Source organism: Cyprinus carpio, chromosome B7 (genome assembly GCF_018340385.1).
Source record: "Cyprinus carpio isolate SPL01 chromosome B7, ASM1834038v1, whole genome shotgun sequence".
NCBI classification, from domain to species: domain Eukaryota; kingdom Metazoa; phylum Chordata; class Actinopteri; order Cypriniformes; family Cyprinidae; genus Cyprinus; species Cyprinus carpio.
In genome coordinates this window covers 24,116,491-24,137,592 of record NC_056603.1, presented here as the reverse complement: position 1 = coordinate 24,137,592, position 21,102 = coordinate 24,116,491, and the positions used below count along the sequence as shown (strand labels likewise).

At 38.1% G+C, this 21,102-nt stretch overlaps 1 protein-coding gene and 1 long non-coding RNA gene across 3 annotated transcripts in view; one reads left to right on the top strand and one right to left on the bottom strand.

Annotated features, from left to right (window-relative positions):
- The first annotated feature begins 3,674 nt into the window (after positions 1 to 3,674).
- Positions 3,675 to 8,527, top strand: insig1 (insulin induced gene 1). 2 transcript variants are annotated; one of them, XM_042728054.1, is made up of 6 exons: positions 3,675 to 3,960; positions 4,058 to 4,397; positions 4,977 to 5,101; positions 5,660 to 5,826; positions 6,039 to 6,138; positions 7,955 to 8,527. In XM_042728054.1, the coding sequence occupies exons 2-6, from the start codon at positions 4,064 to 4,066 to the stop codon at positions 7,982 to 7,984; spliced, it is 756 nt and encodes a 251-aa protein (XP_042583988.1). In that variant the 5' UTR covers positions 3,675 to 3,960; positions 4,058 to 4,063; the 3' UTR covers positions 7,985 to 8,527. The 2 variants fall into 2 exon arrangements, with proteins under 2 accessions (XP_042583988.1, XP_042583987.1); XM_042728053.1 differs by having other exon boundaries at positions 3,687 to 3,911.
- Positions 8,528 to 10,385: 1,858 nt separating this feature from the next.
- Positions 10,386 to 21,102, bottom strand: part of LOC122137986 — a 42,745-nt gene continuing 32,028 nt past the window's right edge. Inside the window, exon 4 of the long non-coding RNA XR_006155203.1 lies at positions 10,386 to 11,689. This is a non-coding gene — a long non-coding RNA (uncharacterized LOC122137986). The remainder of the gene's footprint in view (positions 11,690 to 21,102) is intronic.

Below are 21,102 nucleotides of genomic sequence, written 5' to 3'. Positions count from 1 at the left end.
AAAGCAGCCACTTTAACATTTTCATTATTTTGAATATGCTGCTATTCCACCCAGACTTGCTGCTTAATCTCTGCCACGCTTCATCTGGGATTCATTTGATCTGTCATAACATCCTGCTGCTCAAGCGTCTAGAGAGACTGTAAGAGAGAAATGAGGAAGGCAGAGATGAGAAAAAGATGTTTTTTTTTCTTTTACATTTTTACTCAAATAAAGAGAAATAATAAGGTGAGTTGTTTACATGCAGTTGTGTTTGTACATACATATCCATATAAACAGTACTTTGAAAAAATGTGTAAATTTCCCCCCTAATTTATGCATTGATTTTATAAATGCATTTTTAGCTTGCTCTTTAGTGCTCACTTTCGTGGCCAGCATTTAGATTTTGATAATAATCCTTTATTTAAAGGTGTCCAGAAGAGGCAATAGTTAAGTATTTTAATGATAAAGGCAAATTATAATTATTATTATAATTAATCCAATGTTAAAATATTATTTTTGTGTCCAAATCGTCACATTTATTGTTGAGCAGCCACAGTTTATTTTCATGCAATCACATGCCTCTCTGCCTGTCAACCATTTCAAGGTTTCTCTTTTTTCCTTTCTTTACACCACCATGTCCTTCAGCTCTTAGGTCAATGCAAGTACAAACAACAAACTTGTCTTTGGTTCTGCTGCTTTCTTGTTATTGGCTATAGATGGTTAAATAAATGCTAAAAGACCACACAATGGAAATACATTGACTCTCGCTGTGGTTTAGATTTTGAATGCTGGACATATTGATCGATGGGAAATTTTCAAGTTTTCATCATGAATGTCATGATGAAACGGCAGGCCTAAAAAAGTAGCTGAAATTACATTTTGAATGGTGTCTGTACATTAAAGCGGTTCAGCTGAAATCCTTGCAAGCATCTGTGGAGGTGAAAAATCAAATGTTTGAGGACTCTATCTCTGCAGTCCTGCCTTGCCCTGTGATAACTGTATGAAATCATGTGCGCGTGGTGGTGAAGGATGAGAAGAGCCTCATGGGGCCTCAGTTGTAGAGGAGGACGGATGGCTGTAGGGAGTTTCCTGTCTGCCTCACGCTTCTGTACCACTCACTCCCCCTCCTCAGAAAAGCTGCCTCTCCCCAGACGTTATCTCTCTCCCACACATTGCCACACAGATGTTGTGCCATAAAGCACTACTGAATAAGCCACTATAGGGCAGAATTTCCACATGGCATATTGTCCTCTCAACCAGACAAAAATTAAATCTAGCCTGTAAAAAGGATCTGTGTTTGCACAAGCTTCCTGTGCATTATACTGCATGCCATCTTCGTTCAGTTTGTGAGAATAAATCATATTTTTAAGATTCTAGAATACATAAACGGATGAAAAAGTATTCTAGAAATGATTAAACGTTAGTAGCTAATAATCCGTTTGTTAACCTGGGTCACATCATCCCTCAGTTCTTGACTGAAGAGCAGTGACTGCACTCATTATGGCCAAAACAATGAAAGATTTAAATGGTGTTTAGAGTTTCTTTCATTTGCTTCACTTTTAAAATGTCAATCAGTTTTAAGATGACAGTCATTTTCTATAGGCCTAATAAATATACGTTTTAATATTAAAAATAAATACACATTTAACATAGATCAGCTATTTGATTTCATTTCTAGCACTAGTGTGTATTAACTCTCCATTAAATGTTGAATAATGTGAAAGTCTGTGTATAGGAAAACTTTCATGTTTGACAGATTTAGAAAAGACCTTAAAACAGCAGCTCTTAGGTTTCTAGTTCATACACAAAGAAAAAACTAAAGACCTTTAAGTGTGATCCACCTTAAGTCAATAAATGTTCCTATATTCAAATAACATTTCTGTACAAGCATTCAAGCAAAAATACAGTTCTAATTCTATTGATTTTTATTTATTATTCAATCATTTAAAATAATGGAATGAGCTTTTAGAGAACACTGCATCATGTCCTTTGTGCATTTAAAAGAAATGAAATGACTCATTTTCTTATTTTTACAAAGTTATTGTTCTTCAGTTGTGTTTGCCTGAGGATTTGAAAGAAAGTATCCACACTTAGAAAAACAGTCTGTACGTGAAAGATGATTCAAGGGCATTCACATTCCAAAGCTTTGAGTTTTGGTACTTTCACCCAGATAATTTTAACTTTGCTCACAATGGATTTCAGTTAATCTCCCAGCTCAACAATATAATTGTTTATTTTCCACTCCTGAGCATTACAAATGGATCTATGATTATACATTTGCTTTGTCATAAATTTGTTTAAATATGAGCCAGCCGAGCAAGGCTTCCCCAGTCTACTCTCTGTTCCTCCCAAGGTTTCTTCCTTTCAGAGTTTTTCAACAGCTGCTGTCGCTTTTGGCACTATTTTTTGTAAAGCTGCTTTGGAACAATACGTACTATGAAAACCACAAAACAAAGAAATCAAACTGTATTTGAACATTTAATGGGATCCTGTGGTTAATGGGGCTAAATTGCTCAATGAATGGATCTTTAGCACCTGCAATTATAGCATCTGAAAAATATTTTTGGGTGAAGAACAGACATAGGCTACTGTTTGTGCTTGGTTAACAGGGCAGACACAACAACAACAAAAAAAAAAAAACTTTCAACACATCAGTTACGTATACAGTATGTTGTTTTTGTACTAGCATATCTATACAATCACATGTCCTCACATGAATGATAAGCCATGTTTAGTATGTAGCCTAGTTGCATTCTCAACAAAGGGCAAACATCTGACCCATCTATCTGGTGAGTAGTGGTTCCACTCAGGTGAGAGTTTGAACTCTGCGCTGAATCAATAAATGTACTATGAGTACACAAGCTTATTTACTGGGGGCACAACCCACTGCGCATCCCTCCTTTCAGTCCCATGGACACCGTCCAACACATGCATCACGTACTGCACGCTGTCACGTGTACGAAAACCTACAGGGCCTGTTCATTCCCAAACAATATAGTGTTCAGATTTACATAACGCTATCTTGTCGGACGGCTACAAAATATTACAACTTAGTTTACCCATCATGCAGTTATGTTTTAGCGCAAACAGGTGACTGTCGCTTCAAATTAAACAACAAGAAAATCTCTAATCAGTGCAGTACTGCTCTGTGAAAAATATTTGGCCAAGAAACGTCATTAAACCTTATCCAGAAGTTTAAAACTTTGATTGACTCCTCGTCATCATCACGTCAGTCCACACACACACACACACACACACACACACACACACACACACACACACACACACACACACACACACACACACACACACACACATTAGTTTCTGTGAATTGTGGGGACTTTCAATAGACTTTTATTACTTTTATACTGTTTATACTGACCAAACAATATTTTCTATCTCCTAACCCAACCCTAAATCTACACTTTCAGATAAACATTATTTACTATTAAAAAAAAAAAACCTTGCCAAAAAAATTTAAAAAATTTCGGTTTTACCATACTTGTGGGGATATTTGGTCACACACACACACACACACACACACACACACACACACACACACACACACACACACACACACACACACACACACACACACACACACACCCATGCCAACGAACAGCTGACGGCAGTGAACATCAACAAACTCGTGTCCTGAGAGGGAGGTGGCGTGCGCTCGCGTCATATGGCCCGCCGCTCTCTGATTGGCCAGCGCGACTCACCAGACATGACCGCGCTTGTTTTCTGCAGAGGAAGCGCGCGTGTGGCACTATTGTACTGTGCAATGAAAGAGACAGCAGCGTTTCGCGAAGAGATGATGTGACCAAACAACACATCTTAAACCATCTTCTGTAAGATTAGCGTTTTGCAAAATAGCTTTGAAAAGCACCGACGCGCTGCCGTCAAGACAAGGACACTGCCTCCGGATCAAGGTGGGTTTCCATCGCCTACACTTTGACTGAGAGCAGTCTGCTTAACGAGGCTAGAAGTAACGTTATTTGTAGAATAATAGCTTGACTTTAGACATCATTATCTGAACGTTTTTCCACATTAATAATTACGTTTTCTCTTCTCGCAGTGCCAAATGCCAAGACTAGAGGAGCACTGTTGGAGCTGCTCCTGTTCAGCCAGTGTGAAGACGCAGGAGCTGTCAAGCGCGCGCTGGGTTGTTTGTAAGACAGCAGAAATGATGTCCATCATCACCTCAGTGCTGAGCCACGCATACGGCTCCCTGCACAGCCTCCAGTCCGCCAATTTAATTCGACGGGGGCTTGTACTGTTCATCGTCGGAGTAGTTCTCGCCCTGGTGCTGAACTTACTCCAGATCCAGAGAAACGTCACATTGTTCCCAGAGGAAGTGCTGGACACGCTGTTTTCGTCGGCCTGGTGGATCCCCCTCTGCTGTGGCACTGCTGCCGGTGAGTCCTTGTTTTGTTTGTGTCGATAGGACAAAAAACCTTCTGCGTGCCGCGGGACTTTTGTTATCGTATCTGCATTACGTAAGAGTCCTCATATGATGATTTGGGGGCAGTTTTGTTGACATTGGGCTCTGTCGCTATCGGTAAGCGCTGCCCTGGAAACAGCCGGGCATTCGGGGTCAGTCTTTGGGGTGCTGCTCTTCCATTGGCTGCGCTCAGAACGGGTGAGCTGCGAGGAGGCACGCCATTGGCTGCTGCGCCGAACATGCCACTTAGCAGAAAAGAGAAACACGGAAGTCGTGTGCAGCAGAAATTAATAAATAATTCGGTCACACAGCTCCTCCCCCTGCATTCCTCGCTGTCCACATAGTGGACACGTACCAGCCTACATCTTTTACTGTAGAAAAAGGCGTTTTTGAAAAATTTAACTCTTCGTGTTCCTTGGTTAATGGCTAAAACAAAAGTTGTCTACTTGAGTTCTAAAAAGCAGTCAACAAACAATACACATTAGATTCATACATCAAATGTGATTTCTGCATGTTACTGTTGTTTAAAGCACTTGTGTTTCTCTTTCCTCAGCTGTGGTTGGTCTCTTGTACCCCTGCTTGGACCAGCATCTTGGAGAACCGCACAAGTTTAAGCGGGAGTGGGCAAGTGTGATGCGCTGCATTGCTGTTTTTGTGGGCATCAATCACGCCAGTGCTGTATCCTTACCAGACACGCTCATGAAACCGTAGCCAGTGTGCACCATGAAAAATATTTCATCTGGTTTGAGATTTGTGTTGTTTTGAAGCTGGATTGCACCACACAACCTTTCTGAATAGTTTTTAAAAACATTAGGCATCATACATCAAACAACTGAGGATGATTTTTCCTAACTCAAACTCGTGCAGAAAAATGCACATCATTGCTAGATGCTTGATAGATGAAAATAACTCTTAACATTTGTACTAAAATTAAATCTGAGTCTGTGCCCATCATACAATAGTTTTAACTCCGACTGACTTTTTCACCAACAAGCATTAACTCGTCCAGACTGCATTTTGGTGCAAAAATATGGGCTAAAGTCATGTAGTGTACTCCCTCCTTGAATCAAAAATATATATTATTACTGGAATTACACAGAAACAGATTTCCTCAAATACCAGTAAGTGCTTCAGTTATCATCACACATGAAGTCTCTCAGTGTCATTAACATTTATCTAAGGAAAGTAATAACTTAGAACTAACTCGTATTTCCCTTAAGTCAAAGTACCTCACAGAAACTGGACTTTGCCAATAATGTGCAGCTGTCACTAACTCTGGCTGCCCTGTCTCTGGGCCTCTGGTGGACGTTTGACCGTTCCAGGAGTGGCTTTGGTCTAGGGCTGACCACTGCTTTTCTAGCCACCCTCATTGCTCAGCTGCTGGTCTACAATGGCATCTACCAGTAAGTTATGACTCACACGAATTGAGACATTGCTGTCGAAAACGGTTTGTCATGTATCATCACAAGTGTCAGCTGAGTCACAGGCTCACTCCTGTATTTATAATACGTGTTTAGTCATCAGATATGAGATTTTTGTAAATGTCTGAATGTGTCATTTTCTGATCATAGCTTAACAGTTGTTGTTACAGTGCATTTCTTTTAATGTTTCTCAGGTATACGTCTCCAGACTTCTTGTATGTACGTTCGTGGCTGCCTTGTATATTCTTTTCTGGTGGAGTGACCGTAGGAAACATCGGCCGACAGCTAGCTATAGTAAGAAGAATTTCCTCATATTTTCTGCTCACCAAACCCTTTTGCTGTCTTTCATATTCTATGGAATCATTTTAGTAAATTACCTCTGTTAGATTACTCATGTGTTGTCTTTAGTTTCCTGGAGTGCTCTGCACTAGGCCAGGCAGCACTTTTGTGTTCAGAAATGAAACTTAAATGGGGCACACCTACAGAAGCAAAAGTGAAACTGAATATCCTGGAATGGTTCATCAGCTATTCACAGCACTCAGTGTAAATGTATAAAATAACTAGGCAGCCTAAATGTTCTCGGACACAAATCAGACTTAGAGCCAGATTATTACACACAACAGTCTGTGTGTGTACAATTTAACATTAGATTAGTTTTCTAAACAACATTAGAGATATGGCCGTTAACACAAGACATCTGTGATTTCATAAACTGATTCAGACGTGGTTGGGATTCAAGTGGTATTCCAGCTTTTAACGTTAGCAAAAGGTAACACGGTGACAAATTTAGCTTTCATTTTTGTATTTGATGAAGGACCACATGTTGGCTGAAAAAATGGTAGACGGCTTGCCATATAACTTTTATAGATGTTATATGTTCGATTTGGAAATACAGATGTTTATGTGGAAAACTAGAGATCTAGACTATACTTGCATTTTCTTACAGCACACCTAAATCTGACTAGAAATAGCTTTTCTATTAAGAGCATTCCTTTTTAGTGATGAGTCTGTTAATGGTTTCCAGTGCTGGGCTGAAACGTCACGCCTGGACATCTTAATTAGCTGCTGATTGTAGTCTGAGGCATGTTTGTGCCATCCCCTCCAAGCCTTCTCAGTCAGCTGTGGCTCTTTGTCTTGCTGACATAACCTCGTTCTTTCTCAATAAGGGCGTGAAAGCAGATTACGCTCCTTGTTTTTCATGCTAATGGTCAGAGAGATGGTAAACAAAGTGCTTTACTGGCTCCAAGTGGTGCATTCTGCATGTTTTTCCCGGGTGTTTTTGTTTTCGAGTTGGCACCGGCTGATTTTGCTTGACCAGCTGGGATTAGTGCTTAGTATTTTTCTCAACTTTCTTTATGAAGTGGCTAGTTAAGAGATGCAGTGGACTCCCAAACTGGATCTATCTGAATATACTGAATAGAGACCAATGATGTGTCTGTGAATTTATATTTGGTAGTCTACAGATGGCTATATCTTGTAAGTATAACTCTAGAATTAAGATCTAATAGTAACTTAACAATATTCAAACAATGGCAAAGACGGTATTATGATTACCATTTAAACCGTTTGCACTATACACTGTTTGGTTTTGCTGGATTAAATGTTCTCTTAGAGATTGCTCTTTTTGGAAACTGGCCAGCTACCCATGGGTGAGGCCTATGAAGGGCTATCATATTTTACAGGGCGCCACATCCACACAAGCCTTGTATAATTTGTGCATATACAAGACTTGTCATATAAATATAGTGCATACTAATTATAGTACACAGTGTTGAGGGGCCAAGTGGGCTTTAACAGGAGGAGATTCAGCTTGGTGCAAAACCAGTTTTGAATTGCTCAAAGCACCTTTTTAAATGCGCATCTGTAGTGCTGGAACATATTTAGGTAGTTAGAAAGTAAGTTGAGTGCTCTGACTTCCAATACTTAGTGCATATTAATTTCTTTTTAGGTATTTTGCACAGTGGTAGTTTATGCCTGTTCCTTTATTCCAGGTAATTAGGGGGTGAATGCAAATCAAGCTGTTTCCATTTTTTTTTTGTCTGTTTGGTTATGCGAGATGTGCAAACACTGCATTTTCTTTACTAACGGACTACTATCTGTTTCTCCACAGGGCTCAACTGAGAAGCCTCATAATGACTAAGTGGGTGTCAGAGGTCATGAAGTGAGCTTTAAAGAGTGCCAAAACAGAGGGCCTTCAAACTGAGACTCTATATTGGGTGTTCCTGGTTTCTGTCCAAGCGTAACTTCTGCTCTTAATTTTACTCCTCCTTATAATGATGCAAGAAATCAAAGAGCAGGTTGGTCTGAATTGGCCCGGTGTGCCATGAACAGCACTTTTGAACAGCCAAAAGAATCCCCCTGGCATTCATTACTACCATCAGCATTGTCATCGTCACAGCTCCTTGCAGTAGTGTTACTGGTAACATCAGTCTCCTTATTACCAGGTTGCTGGAGTGCCGCTATTGGACTGTACAAAGTCATAACTAGCTTCACTTTCACTGAAGGTGAAAGAGTGAAAAGTAGTGGTGAAGCTTTGTGTAAACGAATGTTTGTGTGTGTGCTGGTCCCTGTGGATAAGGCCAGGGAAAAAAAGGTGGTGTGAAGTGCACACTTCACTTGTTTTACCTTGTGCTGGAGAACCGAAAGAGAAATCAAAGGGAAAAAAATGTAAGACAAAAATACCTAAACTATCCAAAGAGGTCTACTTACTGTATATAAATCATTCTATTTATACTTAAAAAAAAAAAAAAAAAACACTCGCAGAGCTACGAGTCTCTCATAAAGACTGACCACCTTGAGTGTTATTTTGAGTACCAGAGAGGTTTGATTTGCCAATCACATTTGTGCCGACTGGTTAGCGTAGTATATTGACTGAACTGATAGTGTTTTTAATCATACTTTGTAGCTAACGCAGACCAAAAGTAAAACTAGAAACATTTGTTTCCAAGAAATGAAGTGGCACCTTGAAATAAGAATCAAACGCAAGTTAAAACATCAAGGATGCTAATCTAAACTCAAGATTAGCATCCTTGAAGTCAATTTGTAAAGAAGTCAATTTAAAGGTTAATCAAAAGTCTGGAAACTTGAGATAACTAAACGTCCAGAAGACATTTGTACTGCGGCCTCGAAGGTTTGCAATCTGTGATTGCCATTGTATTATAGAATTAAGTGCTTTTGTCACTTCCTCTCCAGTACAGTAATTTTTCTTTTTCTTTGTACTTTATTCATTATGCATTGCTTATCACCTGTAGCCGCTTCTATATCTAATATAAGAGGATTCACTGGGCTAGTGTAGGTTTGGGGGTCTTAGCAAATGAAGTGCAATCAGTTTCTTTGAGCTTGGTATTCTTTCATATTTATTACTTTTTATAATGTTAAGGTACCCCAGACGACTCATATGCAGTATAGCAACATACCAGCAATAAACACATTGTTTATACATATATGTGAAGATGTAATATGACCGCAGACTCCTTTATAAAAGAAGTCACACACAAAAGATAATATTGCAAATGATACCAATGACCATTTCCACTGTTCTGGGGGAAAAAGCACCATGTTCTGTGTCTTTACTAGCAGTAATAAATTGAAAAAATCATTTTAAGAAAATGCTGTGTGTTGTATTTTGGGAACGTCTGAAGAAGAACATGAGGGAATGTTTTAAAACAGTGATAAAACGTTGCTCTCAGGAGTAACAGGCTCTTTCTGAACCTCTGTGCTTCGGGGAAGGAGAGATGTTAAACTGAATGAAAGCTTTATTTTGAGGGGAGTGAGAAATGCAATAATGTGTTTCTAGGAGTGAGTGTGCCCTGTGTGTCTTTACCACTTCATTTATACTGTTTTAGGTTCAATGAATGAAATTCAATAAAATCGTGTGTTGTACAATGGTCTTTTGAGCTATTCATTCACTCTTGAAATTTGTGGGCTAAGCATAAAAAATGCATGCGTTTTATTCATTAATACCAAGACAAATTTTGAATGTTTCTTCACAGGGTTTATTGTTACATTGAGGTATTAAGGCAAATGGCTTGGAATCAAACAACAGGAAGATGTAGTTTGTGATATTAAATGTTAAAACATTTTGTTTTCAGTACATTTTATATGTGAAACATTACTGATATTCTTGTTGCTTTTAGCCAATCTAATTACTTACGTTTTTATACCTTTGTACAAGTTAAGAAACTTTGTATAATAAAACATGTTGTTTCCAGTTATACATTTAGTGTGTACACAAATAAATACAAAAAGAAAAAAAGCTGATCTTAATTTCAGACATCATACTCCTCAACACGTTTTTTTTTCCAAATCCTTCTTCCTTTGCTGTCTTTCTGACCTCATTTGCTTCCCCTTTGGTTTGGAGTCTATGAGGAAGAAGTTATCTGAGACAACTTATCCTACCCCTTCGTCTATTTATATTGACCATACATGTAAATGTGTGAAAGCACAAACGGGATAATCTTTTAATTTATATTTTCAGAATGTATATTCTTACACACACACAAACATACATATTTAAGCATATTCCCTGTTACTTTTTAACCTACTACATCATCTTGCCTTCAAAGTCAAGAGCAAACATGAGCTGTCCAACTGCATGTAAAATTAATGTTTAAAGAATGTGTCCTGGTGTGCCAAAGAATGTAATGCCACTTCTTGGCAAAAGGGGCCTGAACTTGAGATAACAGTGTCAGCATCTTTCAGAGTTTTGTAGCACAAGGCATTTGGTTAAAGTTAACTGATATAAGCCACTGCTATCTTTTTTTTTTTTTAAATTAGATTTACATTTTTTTTAATTTTTGAAATTATATATATATATATATATATATATATATATACTCCTCTTGTGTGTTTGGAGTGAGGAGCAGAATGTGTGACTGGATACTTGAGTCAAATTCATATACCAACAGTAAAATAAGCTGGCCAATAAAGTGAAGAAATAGAATTGCGTTGTGTCTTGCACGTACTTGAAATTTATTGTAGCTATACTGGGTAATTTTGACGCTTCAAGGAACACTTTCTTAAATTTGGTTCCAATTCACACCAGCAGATGGCAGTATTGTACATTTTTCAACAATACCACGTTACATTAAACAGGGACCCCTCCTGGTAGCATGAACTGCCTGTTCCTAGTCAAACTTCAACAGTGACAAGCATGGCATTGTGTATAACTAAGAGATGTCCCTTCACATCTAATACAAAAGCCAGATGTTTCAAAGGTGAAAAGTGAAAATGTGGGAAATCTCAAAATAAGACAGCTTTTTAGCAATGTTTAAAGTACATTTCAGCATTTCTGGTGGTTACTGAACACAAAATCAACAACATTTGTTGAATAAAGACATAAAAGCATAAAGAATGTGTGAAGTTGCATCAGAATTGCACTCAACAACACTGAATTTCTGGCGGTGAAAGTGTTATGTGGGCTGAGATTTGAACCTTGGTCGATACATTAAAAATAAATGTTTCTACCATATTATATTTTGCCCTTGAGCATGACACTTAACCTCAGGTTTCTCTGGAAGTCTGTCCCTAAAAAAATCTGCAAGTTCTTTTCAGTAAAAGTTTACATCAGCCGTTCTGTAGGGCAAAAGAAAGGTACAAGCGAAAGATAAAGAACAACAAAATAAATGTTTGTGCGTGCTGGTGGATTTTCCATGTGTTTGTATGGAGATGACTTGCAGAGGCTTTAACAGGCGTTGAGGATTTAGATTGCTCTTTGGCCCTGGGTAAGGCCCCCCCCACCGCTCCTCTAATGGAAGATGATTCAGTCGAACGGACGAGAAGACAGAATCGCAATTACCCAGACTTATTGAACTCACCCCTGACATTTCTTTGGCTTCTGACTGAACTAGCACAGGAGTACAAGAGGACAGGGAAGTGGAGGAGAGATGAAGGGGAGTGGGGGGATACAGAGAAGAGAGAGAGAAGACAGAATATGTTAATGACAAAAGAGACCGAGACACTAAGAAAATATATTAGATTACACAGAGTACACAAGCCTTCTTAAAGGTCTTGCACCTGAAAAGATATAATGCATCTGTATAGAAACATGCACACAATTGGACAAAACAGAATAAAAACACAGACAAAATTAATCGCCGCCTTTTTCAACCAATAAAATTATCTTAAATTGGACCGCCAGGCTGTGAAATAATTTCTGCCTCAGTCAACACTGTCACTGATTCTGGGGATTGACGTGTGCATGTTAAGCCACAATGGCAATCTCTCTCCATTCTCTCGTTCGGTATCTCTTGCTCATTGTCTCATCACCGTCTCACTCAATCTTTGAGGGTAGCAAGATAATGAATTGATGAATTAGACCTAATGGGACACAGACCAGCGACGGTGTTACAGGAGGGTGCAAAAAAAAAAAAAAAAAAAAAAAACCCAGAGCACCATTTCAGTCCAAATTGCCCGCGATGCCATTCAAATGCCAGTCTGGCATTTAAACATGTCTCACCCCTCACAACTGACCAGGACTTCCATTCGCCTCAGTCAGTCTGATTCAGCCCTGCTTGTTCTAATTGGTTTATGGATTCCATGGTCGATCACAAGACAAGAACTCTTACAGCAAAGGTAGGTGATGGCACCTACTAAGTGAAGTGCTTTTCGGTAAGGAGGGTCAAGGTCACAGGATTCGACAAGGATTCTGCTATTACAATAATCAACAAAGGTGTATATATATATATATATATATATATATATATATATATATATCATATATATATATATATATATATATATATATATATATATATATATATATATATCTGCAATTGATCTAATTTAGGATTCATATCCTAGTCTAACAAATATCAAATGGGTCTCAAAAATTCTTTGGAAGAAATATACTAGTTGTGATATGCAGGTGAATGAAGGGAATGAAGAGGGATGACAATATAGAGATTAGGTCAGTCATTTATTACCGGGGTACTTTATATCAACAGTGTCATATAATGAAGATTACAACTGATATTCTTCAGGCATTGTACAAATGAAAATCAAACACACTTCTCTCTTGTGTGCAGCGGAATGAATTTCACAGTTCTGCGATGGCTGCAGTCAGAAAAGTAAATATCAGGTGGTGACACATGAAGCGTCTGATCCGCACAAATCCTTTACAGTGCAAATGAAATACACATGGCATTACGGTCTGGGATTAACAGTCTGCTGACTGCCGTTAGGCCTGCCACTATTACAACCTAATCAAGCACATGAAGACACACTCTAATAGTAGGCCAGTGATGCAAACCCTGTTTTTTGGGGATTTTTTTTTTTTTACTGTCTAATTAACAATGATAAAGATGCCAAAAAATAAACAAATAAAAAAATAGGAGAAGGATCAAATAATTGTGTAAATAGCTTTATCTACTATTATTTAAAAAATGATAGGGAACAGATTCCATTCCAACTATGTTTTCAGAAATCAGCTGCATGTGCTGTTACTCAAACTGTAGAAAGGAATATAAAATAAACGTATTGCCATTTTCCTACATGTTAGGACTGAAGTAATACAATCTATTTGGTTTTCTTCAAAACACTGATTTTAATTTTCAGTTTTATAGTTAGAATTTTCCATGAAAAAAAAATCATGTAAAATGACATACATTTACCTTGAGGTCAGTGGCCTTTTTATGGCATTCTGCCATGTCACTTTTAGATAAAGAATGTAATTTGATGAGTTTTTATATTTAGTCATTTGACCTAAATATTTTGCAGGGACCCCTTTTAATATGTTTCTCGTCCCAGCCCAGCCCCTCAAATGCTTGTATGTGCCTGGGACACATAGAAAATTATGATTTTAACTTCCTCAGCATGAGCTGTTAACAGTTCACACTCCACTTTTATGATTATTAAAAAACGTGTAACCGACAAAAGCCACATTTATGACAAGAAAATGAATACATTTTGTAAAATAGATATCAGTTTAAAAAGCAGTGTAATTTAACAATAAAATATAATTATTTCCTTTCTTGTAATTCAAAACTGTAAAACCTAAAAACAACTTGCAGGCAACAAAGACAATTTCATGTCTAGTGTTTTAATTCCAAAATTATAGGCAATTCATCTCAGTTATTATTATTATTATTTAAACAATGCACCAATTATTAATTCCTTTTTTAACCCTGTTTCTAACTCACCCAAGAACAGATCTTAATACAAATAACTAACCTTTAGCAAATAATTTAGTAAGCCTTAATACCCATCATACTCTGTCACCTATCGTCATTAACTGTTCACCTTTAATACGAGCAGCAGAAGGAAGGAGAAGCCTAGACTGGACAGCGATCACAGCCTTTATTTCTAACCCACTGGGAGCATAACTTGCGTCCGCCCTCAAGTGCGTTATTGAACGTTTATCGAGAGACAGTCACGTTCATTCACACATTATCTTTCATCTATTAGTTCAGCTGAGTAACCTTAAATATTTAGAATATTCAATCTGCGTATATTACAAGTCGAGTTTAGACATGATGACGAAAACGGTTCCATTTTCCTTCCAAATACTGTGCAGAGATTTCTCCTTTGAATTCTTTTTTGACAAGTGATGTCAAATTTGTGAAGTCAAAGCGTAAAGGCATAGGCAGCTTATGTACCGGAATATTTTAAACTTGAATGAAGAATACGAAGTGCAAAAACAGGGAAGTGGAGATAAATAGATTAGTGTGTGAAAGATGGCGAAATAACGCATTCCCATCACAAAGCAGGAGAGCAGCTGTGGACGGGGCAGGTTCCGCTCGAGTACAGACGCACAAAAGACGACTCCAACTTTCTCAGAGAGGCACTGGAAGGGACACTGGGGTAAAAAAAAAAAAAAAAAACCCTAGCCACTCTGGAAATATCTGAGGTAGAAATTTATTCCGCATTCAAAACTTTAAATGTAATCGCAAGAAGCACGCTGGGACCTTTGACCGCATATCAGGTCCATGCCTTACAATGATTGGCAACTAAAGGCCTCGTTTCAGGAAGTCCTCTCATCTCAGCTGTAGCCAAAACAAATATCTTAGGGCTTAGGTTAAAGGTGGGTATCAGCCTCTTCTCTATATATACACTTGCTGAACCTGAAGATATGATTAGTGATGCCACACAAGGAGAATATCCAAGCCCAAAATAAAATTAAAATAAAATCCACAACGAAACTTAAATAAAAATGGCACTTAAATTGTCCCACTTTAGGCTATAACATATCACGTGTTTTTTTCCTAACCAGCGCCCCTTTTTTCCTTTGATACTTGCTTATTACATATTAATTCGCCAACTTTTGACCTTTTGCTGTTGTGTGCGCGGGGGGCGTGACCGACTGAGCTAGGTGTTTATGCTTATGTATTTACATACTAATTATTTTACTAAATAAGTGACGCTAAAGTGAATTAAGCAACAAGTGCACAGTGAGGTGGAAGTGTGAAAAGTGTTTAGGGAAGTGATTATTGTGCACATGTCACGCGCCACACTTGTCGCAAGGGTCGTAAACAATCACAGGAACGCGAAACAGGTGCCAATGGAATTCAAAGCAGCTAAACTCCCGCGAAGAAACTAGGATACCGCCCTGTGACCCGCCCAGGGTGTTCAGACATCGCTACAGGTAACCTATAGAATGCGGACCAGGCACTGTCTAATGTAACTTATTGTTTTCTGTAGGTGTACCCATTTATAAGGCTCCCTCTTCTCATGCTGCTTTAAAAAAAATCCTTAACCCTATAAGTGTATAGTGACCACGTGGTGTTTATTAGCCACTGTCACAAGTAAGATGTCTCAGCACCTGAAGGATGCATACATTTACATTTATTCATATTCAGAGAGGGACCAACATTAACTGTGCATAAAAAAAGAAAGTCGCTATATTGGCAAAATAATTATTTGAATTTCTTTTGCACATAGCTTTTTCATCAGAACTAGCATAATTTTTTGAAATCATTTGTTAGTAAAACGGGCGAATAATCTACCGAGCAATCAAAGCTTAATTTACAAATTTTGAGGGACATTTTAAGTATATTTTAATAAATTATACTTTGATTTTTAACTTGATTACGTTAATTATAAGATACATTATTAATATGATAAAACGTCTAATAATTATTTTAGCTGTTAGTTAGCAAACTCCCAAGTTAATTTACAAAATGAGAGGAAATCGGAGAATAATTTCTTGAAAAGACAAATATAGTCTATTGATAATGTTGCTTTTTTTCAAATGAACTGGAAATTAGAACATGAAATGGTACTAGATATTATTAACGAATTGTGGCCATGTTACAATGTTAAATTGGTATAGATAAACGTAATCTGAACAGAAATTCAGAATTAAGCAAGAATTAAGCGTGTTTTTGTTATTTTAAAGAAATCAAACAGTCAGTAATGTTTACAAAATTAAGATACGCAATTAAATTTAAAGACATTTATTTTTAAGTTAAAGAAAGTTGCCTACAATTTCATTAATAGAAGTAATTAATAGAAAAACGAACACTATTTCTGATTTTTAATCTCGTACCAGTTCTAACTAAATCACTTCAAAATCATTACTTTAATAGAATATTCATTACAAACATGCTAATATCGTTTTAGTAAAAACAAACTGGCCATAACACAAAGTGAACATTTAAATAACATCTGTCCCGACTACAACAACTGAACAACATTTAAATGGCATAAAAAAACAACTTGGAACAAAGACTTTGATGCAAGGATGTAGCCTTCATTCATGGATTCCCGTCAAAATAAAATACAGACAGAATAATGCATAATATTACTCATACATATTTTTACAAAAATAAAACAATTTTTTTTTTGTAAAAATGTTTTTTAAGGAGTCAATGAGTTAACTATAATCTAAATGCAATTTAGGTTTATATCACATCAAACATGAATAAACAATTCGTAATAGTGTAGACAAGTTTTTATTTATTTTATTTTTTTTTTCCCTTTCGTAAAAGTTACTGACAACCAGTCACAAACCAGTTTGAGAAAATGCGTTTGATCTGTGATGTTAATGAAATATAATCTGGGCTGACATTTCTGAGAGGCACTCTAAATGCGAGTTTTCACGGAGAATAAATGCTTGGTATTTGTGAAAGTGAAAATGCACCTGTGGCACTTTCTTACATTTGAAAAGCCAACCGACATTACACGTCTAAAAATATTTTAAGATTCATCACAGATTTATAACGTTAGTTGAGGGGGGAAAAAACGGTCTAAGCACGCAAAAACGTTTTGTCTCTCCGATTCACTGAAATCTAAAAGGTGGGATGACTGGAGAGATACAAGGCTAAAGCTCTGACTGTCAATGAAGCCATTTTCTCCAAAAAGGCTCTCAAGATGGGAGCAGCATTCAATTAACTTGATCCCATCTAAAGAGCCTTAATTAGGTTTGTGGAGGACGCCACATGCACGGTGGGTCAGGGACAGCGAGACTGTGTCGACTGAAAGGAGACTTATTTACGCCAGGACGATCAGACGCTTTAGAATTAAAGGCATTAAAACCTATCAACTCTATCCTCCCTGCGTTTTCAAAGTGTCCACTCTGCTAGGATCCGGACCCCGACAGTTCCCTGGCTTTGATGGAGGAATCTGGATTTAAAACAAGAAGCATCAGTCATGCATTTAGACCAATACCCACAGAGGTATTGGTTTCACTTTTTGGTATTGGACCAAATATTCGGCGGTGGATTACAAACAGTTGGCCTATTGCTAAAATAATTTCTGGTGCGTTGACTTAAGTCGCGTTTCTCAGGTATGGATTCCTTCCAAACGTAACATTTAAAGAGCTTTACAAATCTTTGGGAAGAAAAAAGATATTTGTTTGTAACATCGAAATTAACTGTCGTCGTGTCATTGCAGATCCGAGTGGTGGTTGGCTGGGTTGGATCCTGCCCTGCATGGTGTCAGGACTCATATTGCAGGCGTGCCTTGACTGACCGTGAGTGTTTGTGTGTCTTTGAGGGCAAGACAGTAAGAGAGAGAGAGAGAGAGAGAGAGAGAGAGTTGAGGGGGGTGTGTTATCCTTTATATCAGGCTGCAAGCTCTATGATCACCAAGGCGCGCGCGCACACACGCACACACGCACACACACACACACACACAGCGCGTCCATTCACAAATTCAAGATTCAAGATTCAAGATTCAAGATTCAAGATTTTTATTTGTCACATACACAATTATATAGAGCATATATAACCAGCAGTGAAATGTGAGTCAGGTACGCTCCATGGACATTGCAATTATTAAAGAATACAACACAGATGAAAATATACATAAATATAGCTATGAAAGAATGAAATAAAAGTAAACAATAAAAATATAAGAATAAAATATAAAATATATAAAGAGATGTATACTGTAGAATTAAATATATAGTGGAAAATAATGTGCATGAAAGTAAACTGTAGTCTTAAATAATGAGATACACAGGAATGTACAAGAGGCAAATGTGCAAACAGGTTGACACTTTCAGTATGTCAATGTGAGGTAGTGAATGATGAATATCTTACTGATAAACTGAATATTAAGTGGAAACATGAAGATGTTAAGAGGCTGGTTTTGAGTTTAGGAGCCTGATGGCCTGGGGGAAGAAACTCCTCCTAAGTCTCTCAGTTTTTGACATCAGGCTACGGAAACGCTTACCAGATGGCAGCAAAGTGAAAAGATGGTTACTGGGGTGAATGGAGTCCTTGATTATTTTAACAGCTCTGCTTTTGCAGCGTTTGAGGTAGATGTCCTGCAGAGAGGGGAGAGCAGACCCTGAGATGCGCTCAGCTAAGCGCACAACTCTCTGCAGGGCTTTGCAGTCATGACTGGAGCTGTTCCCATACCACACTGATATACACTGAGTCAATACACTTTCAATGGCCCCTGAATAGAAAGTTTTCAGGATTGCAGGTGAAACCCTGAATTTTCTCAGCAATCACAAAAGCCACAGACATTGCCAAAATCAATAAACATTTTCATTATTAAGAGTATTCCAAGTCAGGTCCTCGGAGATGTTTACACCGAGGAACTTGAAGCTGCTCACCCTCTCCACAGGTGTTCCCGCTGATCATTAGAGGAGTATAGGGCTGCTGCTGTCTCTTCCTGAAGTCAACAATCAGCTCTTTAGTTTTGCTCACATTCAGAGAGAGACAATTGTCCTGGCACCATGATGTTAATTTCTCTACCTCATCCAAGTATGCGGTCTCATTATTGTTGGAAATGAGGCCCAGAACCACAGTATCATCAGCAAATTTAATAATAGATGTGGAGCTGTGGGAAGACACGCAGTCATGTGTGTAGAGAGAGTAGAGCAGGGGACTCAGGACACAGCCCTGTGGGGCTCCTATGTTCAGGGAGATGGAGTTAGAGGTGAACTGGCCTACTTTCACCACTTGAGGTCTGCCGGTGAGGAAATCAAGAATCCAGTTGCATAGTGAAGAATTCAGGCCGAGGTCCATGAGTTTAGAAGCTAGCGTGATGGGGACTATAGTATTGAAAGCTGAGCTATAGTCGATAAATAGCAGCCTTACATAGTTCCTGTTATTGCTGTCAATGTGTGTGAGAGAAGAGTGCAGGATGTGAGAGATGGCATCATCAGTGGATCTGTTGGGGCGATAAGCAAACTGAAGAGGGTCCAAAGTATCCGGGATGGAGGAGCTGATGAAGTTTTTAACCAGTCCCTAAATCGAGTCAGCGCGTCAGCATCTATTGTAGTGACTGCGCCAGTGGCATATACTGTGTTGGAGCACAAGAGAGTCCAAAGACAACACATAGAGGGTCAAACACTAGGTACTTCCAGTCTAAACTGGTACAAAACATTGATTCAAATAAAAATCCGCCCTATACGCCGAGTTATCTATCACATATTGATAGGCCTAGGGACATCTATTAGCCTAATATTGTAGACACTCAGGTCATCGGTCTTTGCAAGAGCAAACGGCACATCACCTTCACATTTTCCCGTGGGACAACAGTTTGAGCTAGTTTTGTATTTTTATTTTATTATTTTTTAAGTAGCCTATATGCATATCGACGTGTGTCTGTTCGGAGATTGCAACAGAAACCGAAAACCAAAGAATTTTGAGTTATTTCCTCTGAATCTGTGCTTGTGTTTACACATTTATGCTTGGAAAACACTTTTGCCTTCCAAGTGTGATCAATGTTTGTATATTCCTCCTTACAAACAAGAAAATGCAACATAGACTATTCATAACTAAAATAATAGTTTAATTAATATTTAGAAAATTGTTCCATTTGGTCAATGTAGATGACATGAGCGTTATTTTGTCTGTCACGCAAAACAGGGAAACATTATCGCACTTCTTCGTCTATTTAGCTAAATAAATAAATATGAAAACATGAAACACTCTTTGCTAAAGTAGCCCATCTCTATCACCAAAACTTACTTTAAACAAAGTAAACCCAGAAAAAATATCTTTGATTATCTAGGAACCAAAGTTATTGATTAACCACAGTCAACAAAAATGTCAGCGGGAATCGGTTTACAAACAAGACTGTTATTCTGCCTAATTGAAACCTCCTATACCCTGTGCCCTTAATATTTTCCTCGGTGCTCCAATTGTGGATGTTTCCTAGGCGCAAAGCCAACAGAATTATTTATAAATACATTGCCTTATGCAGAAAATATGTAATTTTTCTGTACGTGTTCAGGAAGAGGTAATTGCCAACCAGACCTAATTGTTTTGTCTGTGGGCATAACGGCGCAGTGAAATGCAAAGCTCATCAAATTTTTTGATGAATAAGGATAAGTAAATGAAGTGTCCCCAGGGTGAGCTATAGATTCTGGAGACCAACATATAGACAAGATGCGCACGTGAACATGCCCGTGTGCACGGCTAATATGTCACAGACAACACAAAAGACTGATGTCATACCAAAGCAAATAAAAACATCAACGTATGGACTTAATCCTATGCACAGGGTTTCGCTATTAGTGCCGGTGCTGTTATGTTTACCTTAAAGCACCACAAGAGCCGTTATAGTGTGAAATTAACGTGATATGACAGAACTGGATAAGCCTGCCTGAAATGGCATCTTATGATAGTGTAATTCATCATATGACGTAATATACAGAGCATAAAATATTCAAGATTTACCCTAGATGCACTTTAGAAAGATATATTTATTACAGAGGATCTTCTTCTCTTTGCTGAATAACAGCCTCTTAACTGCTGTGGGAGGGGACGCCTCATATTGGTTAGTGACATCACAGGATACAGAGGATGAAGCAGCAGAAGTGGAGGGTAAATGAGGAGACAGGGATTCTTCATTTATGGAAAA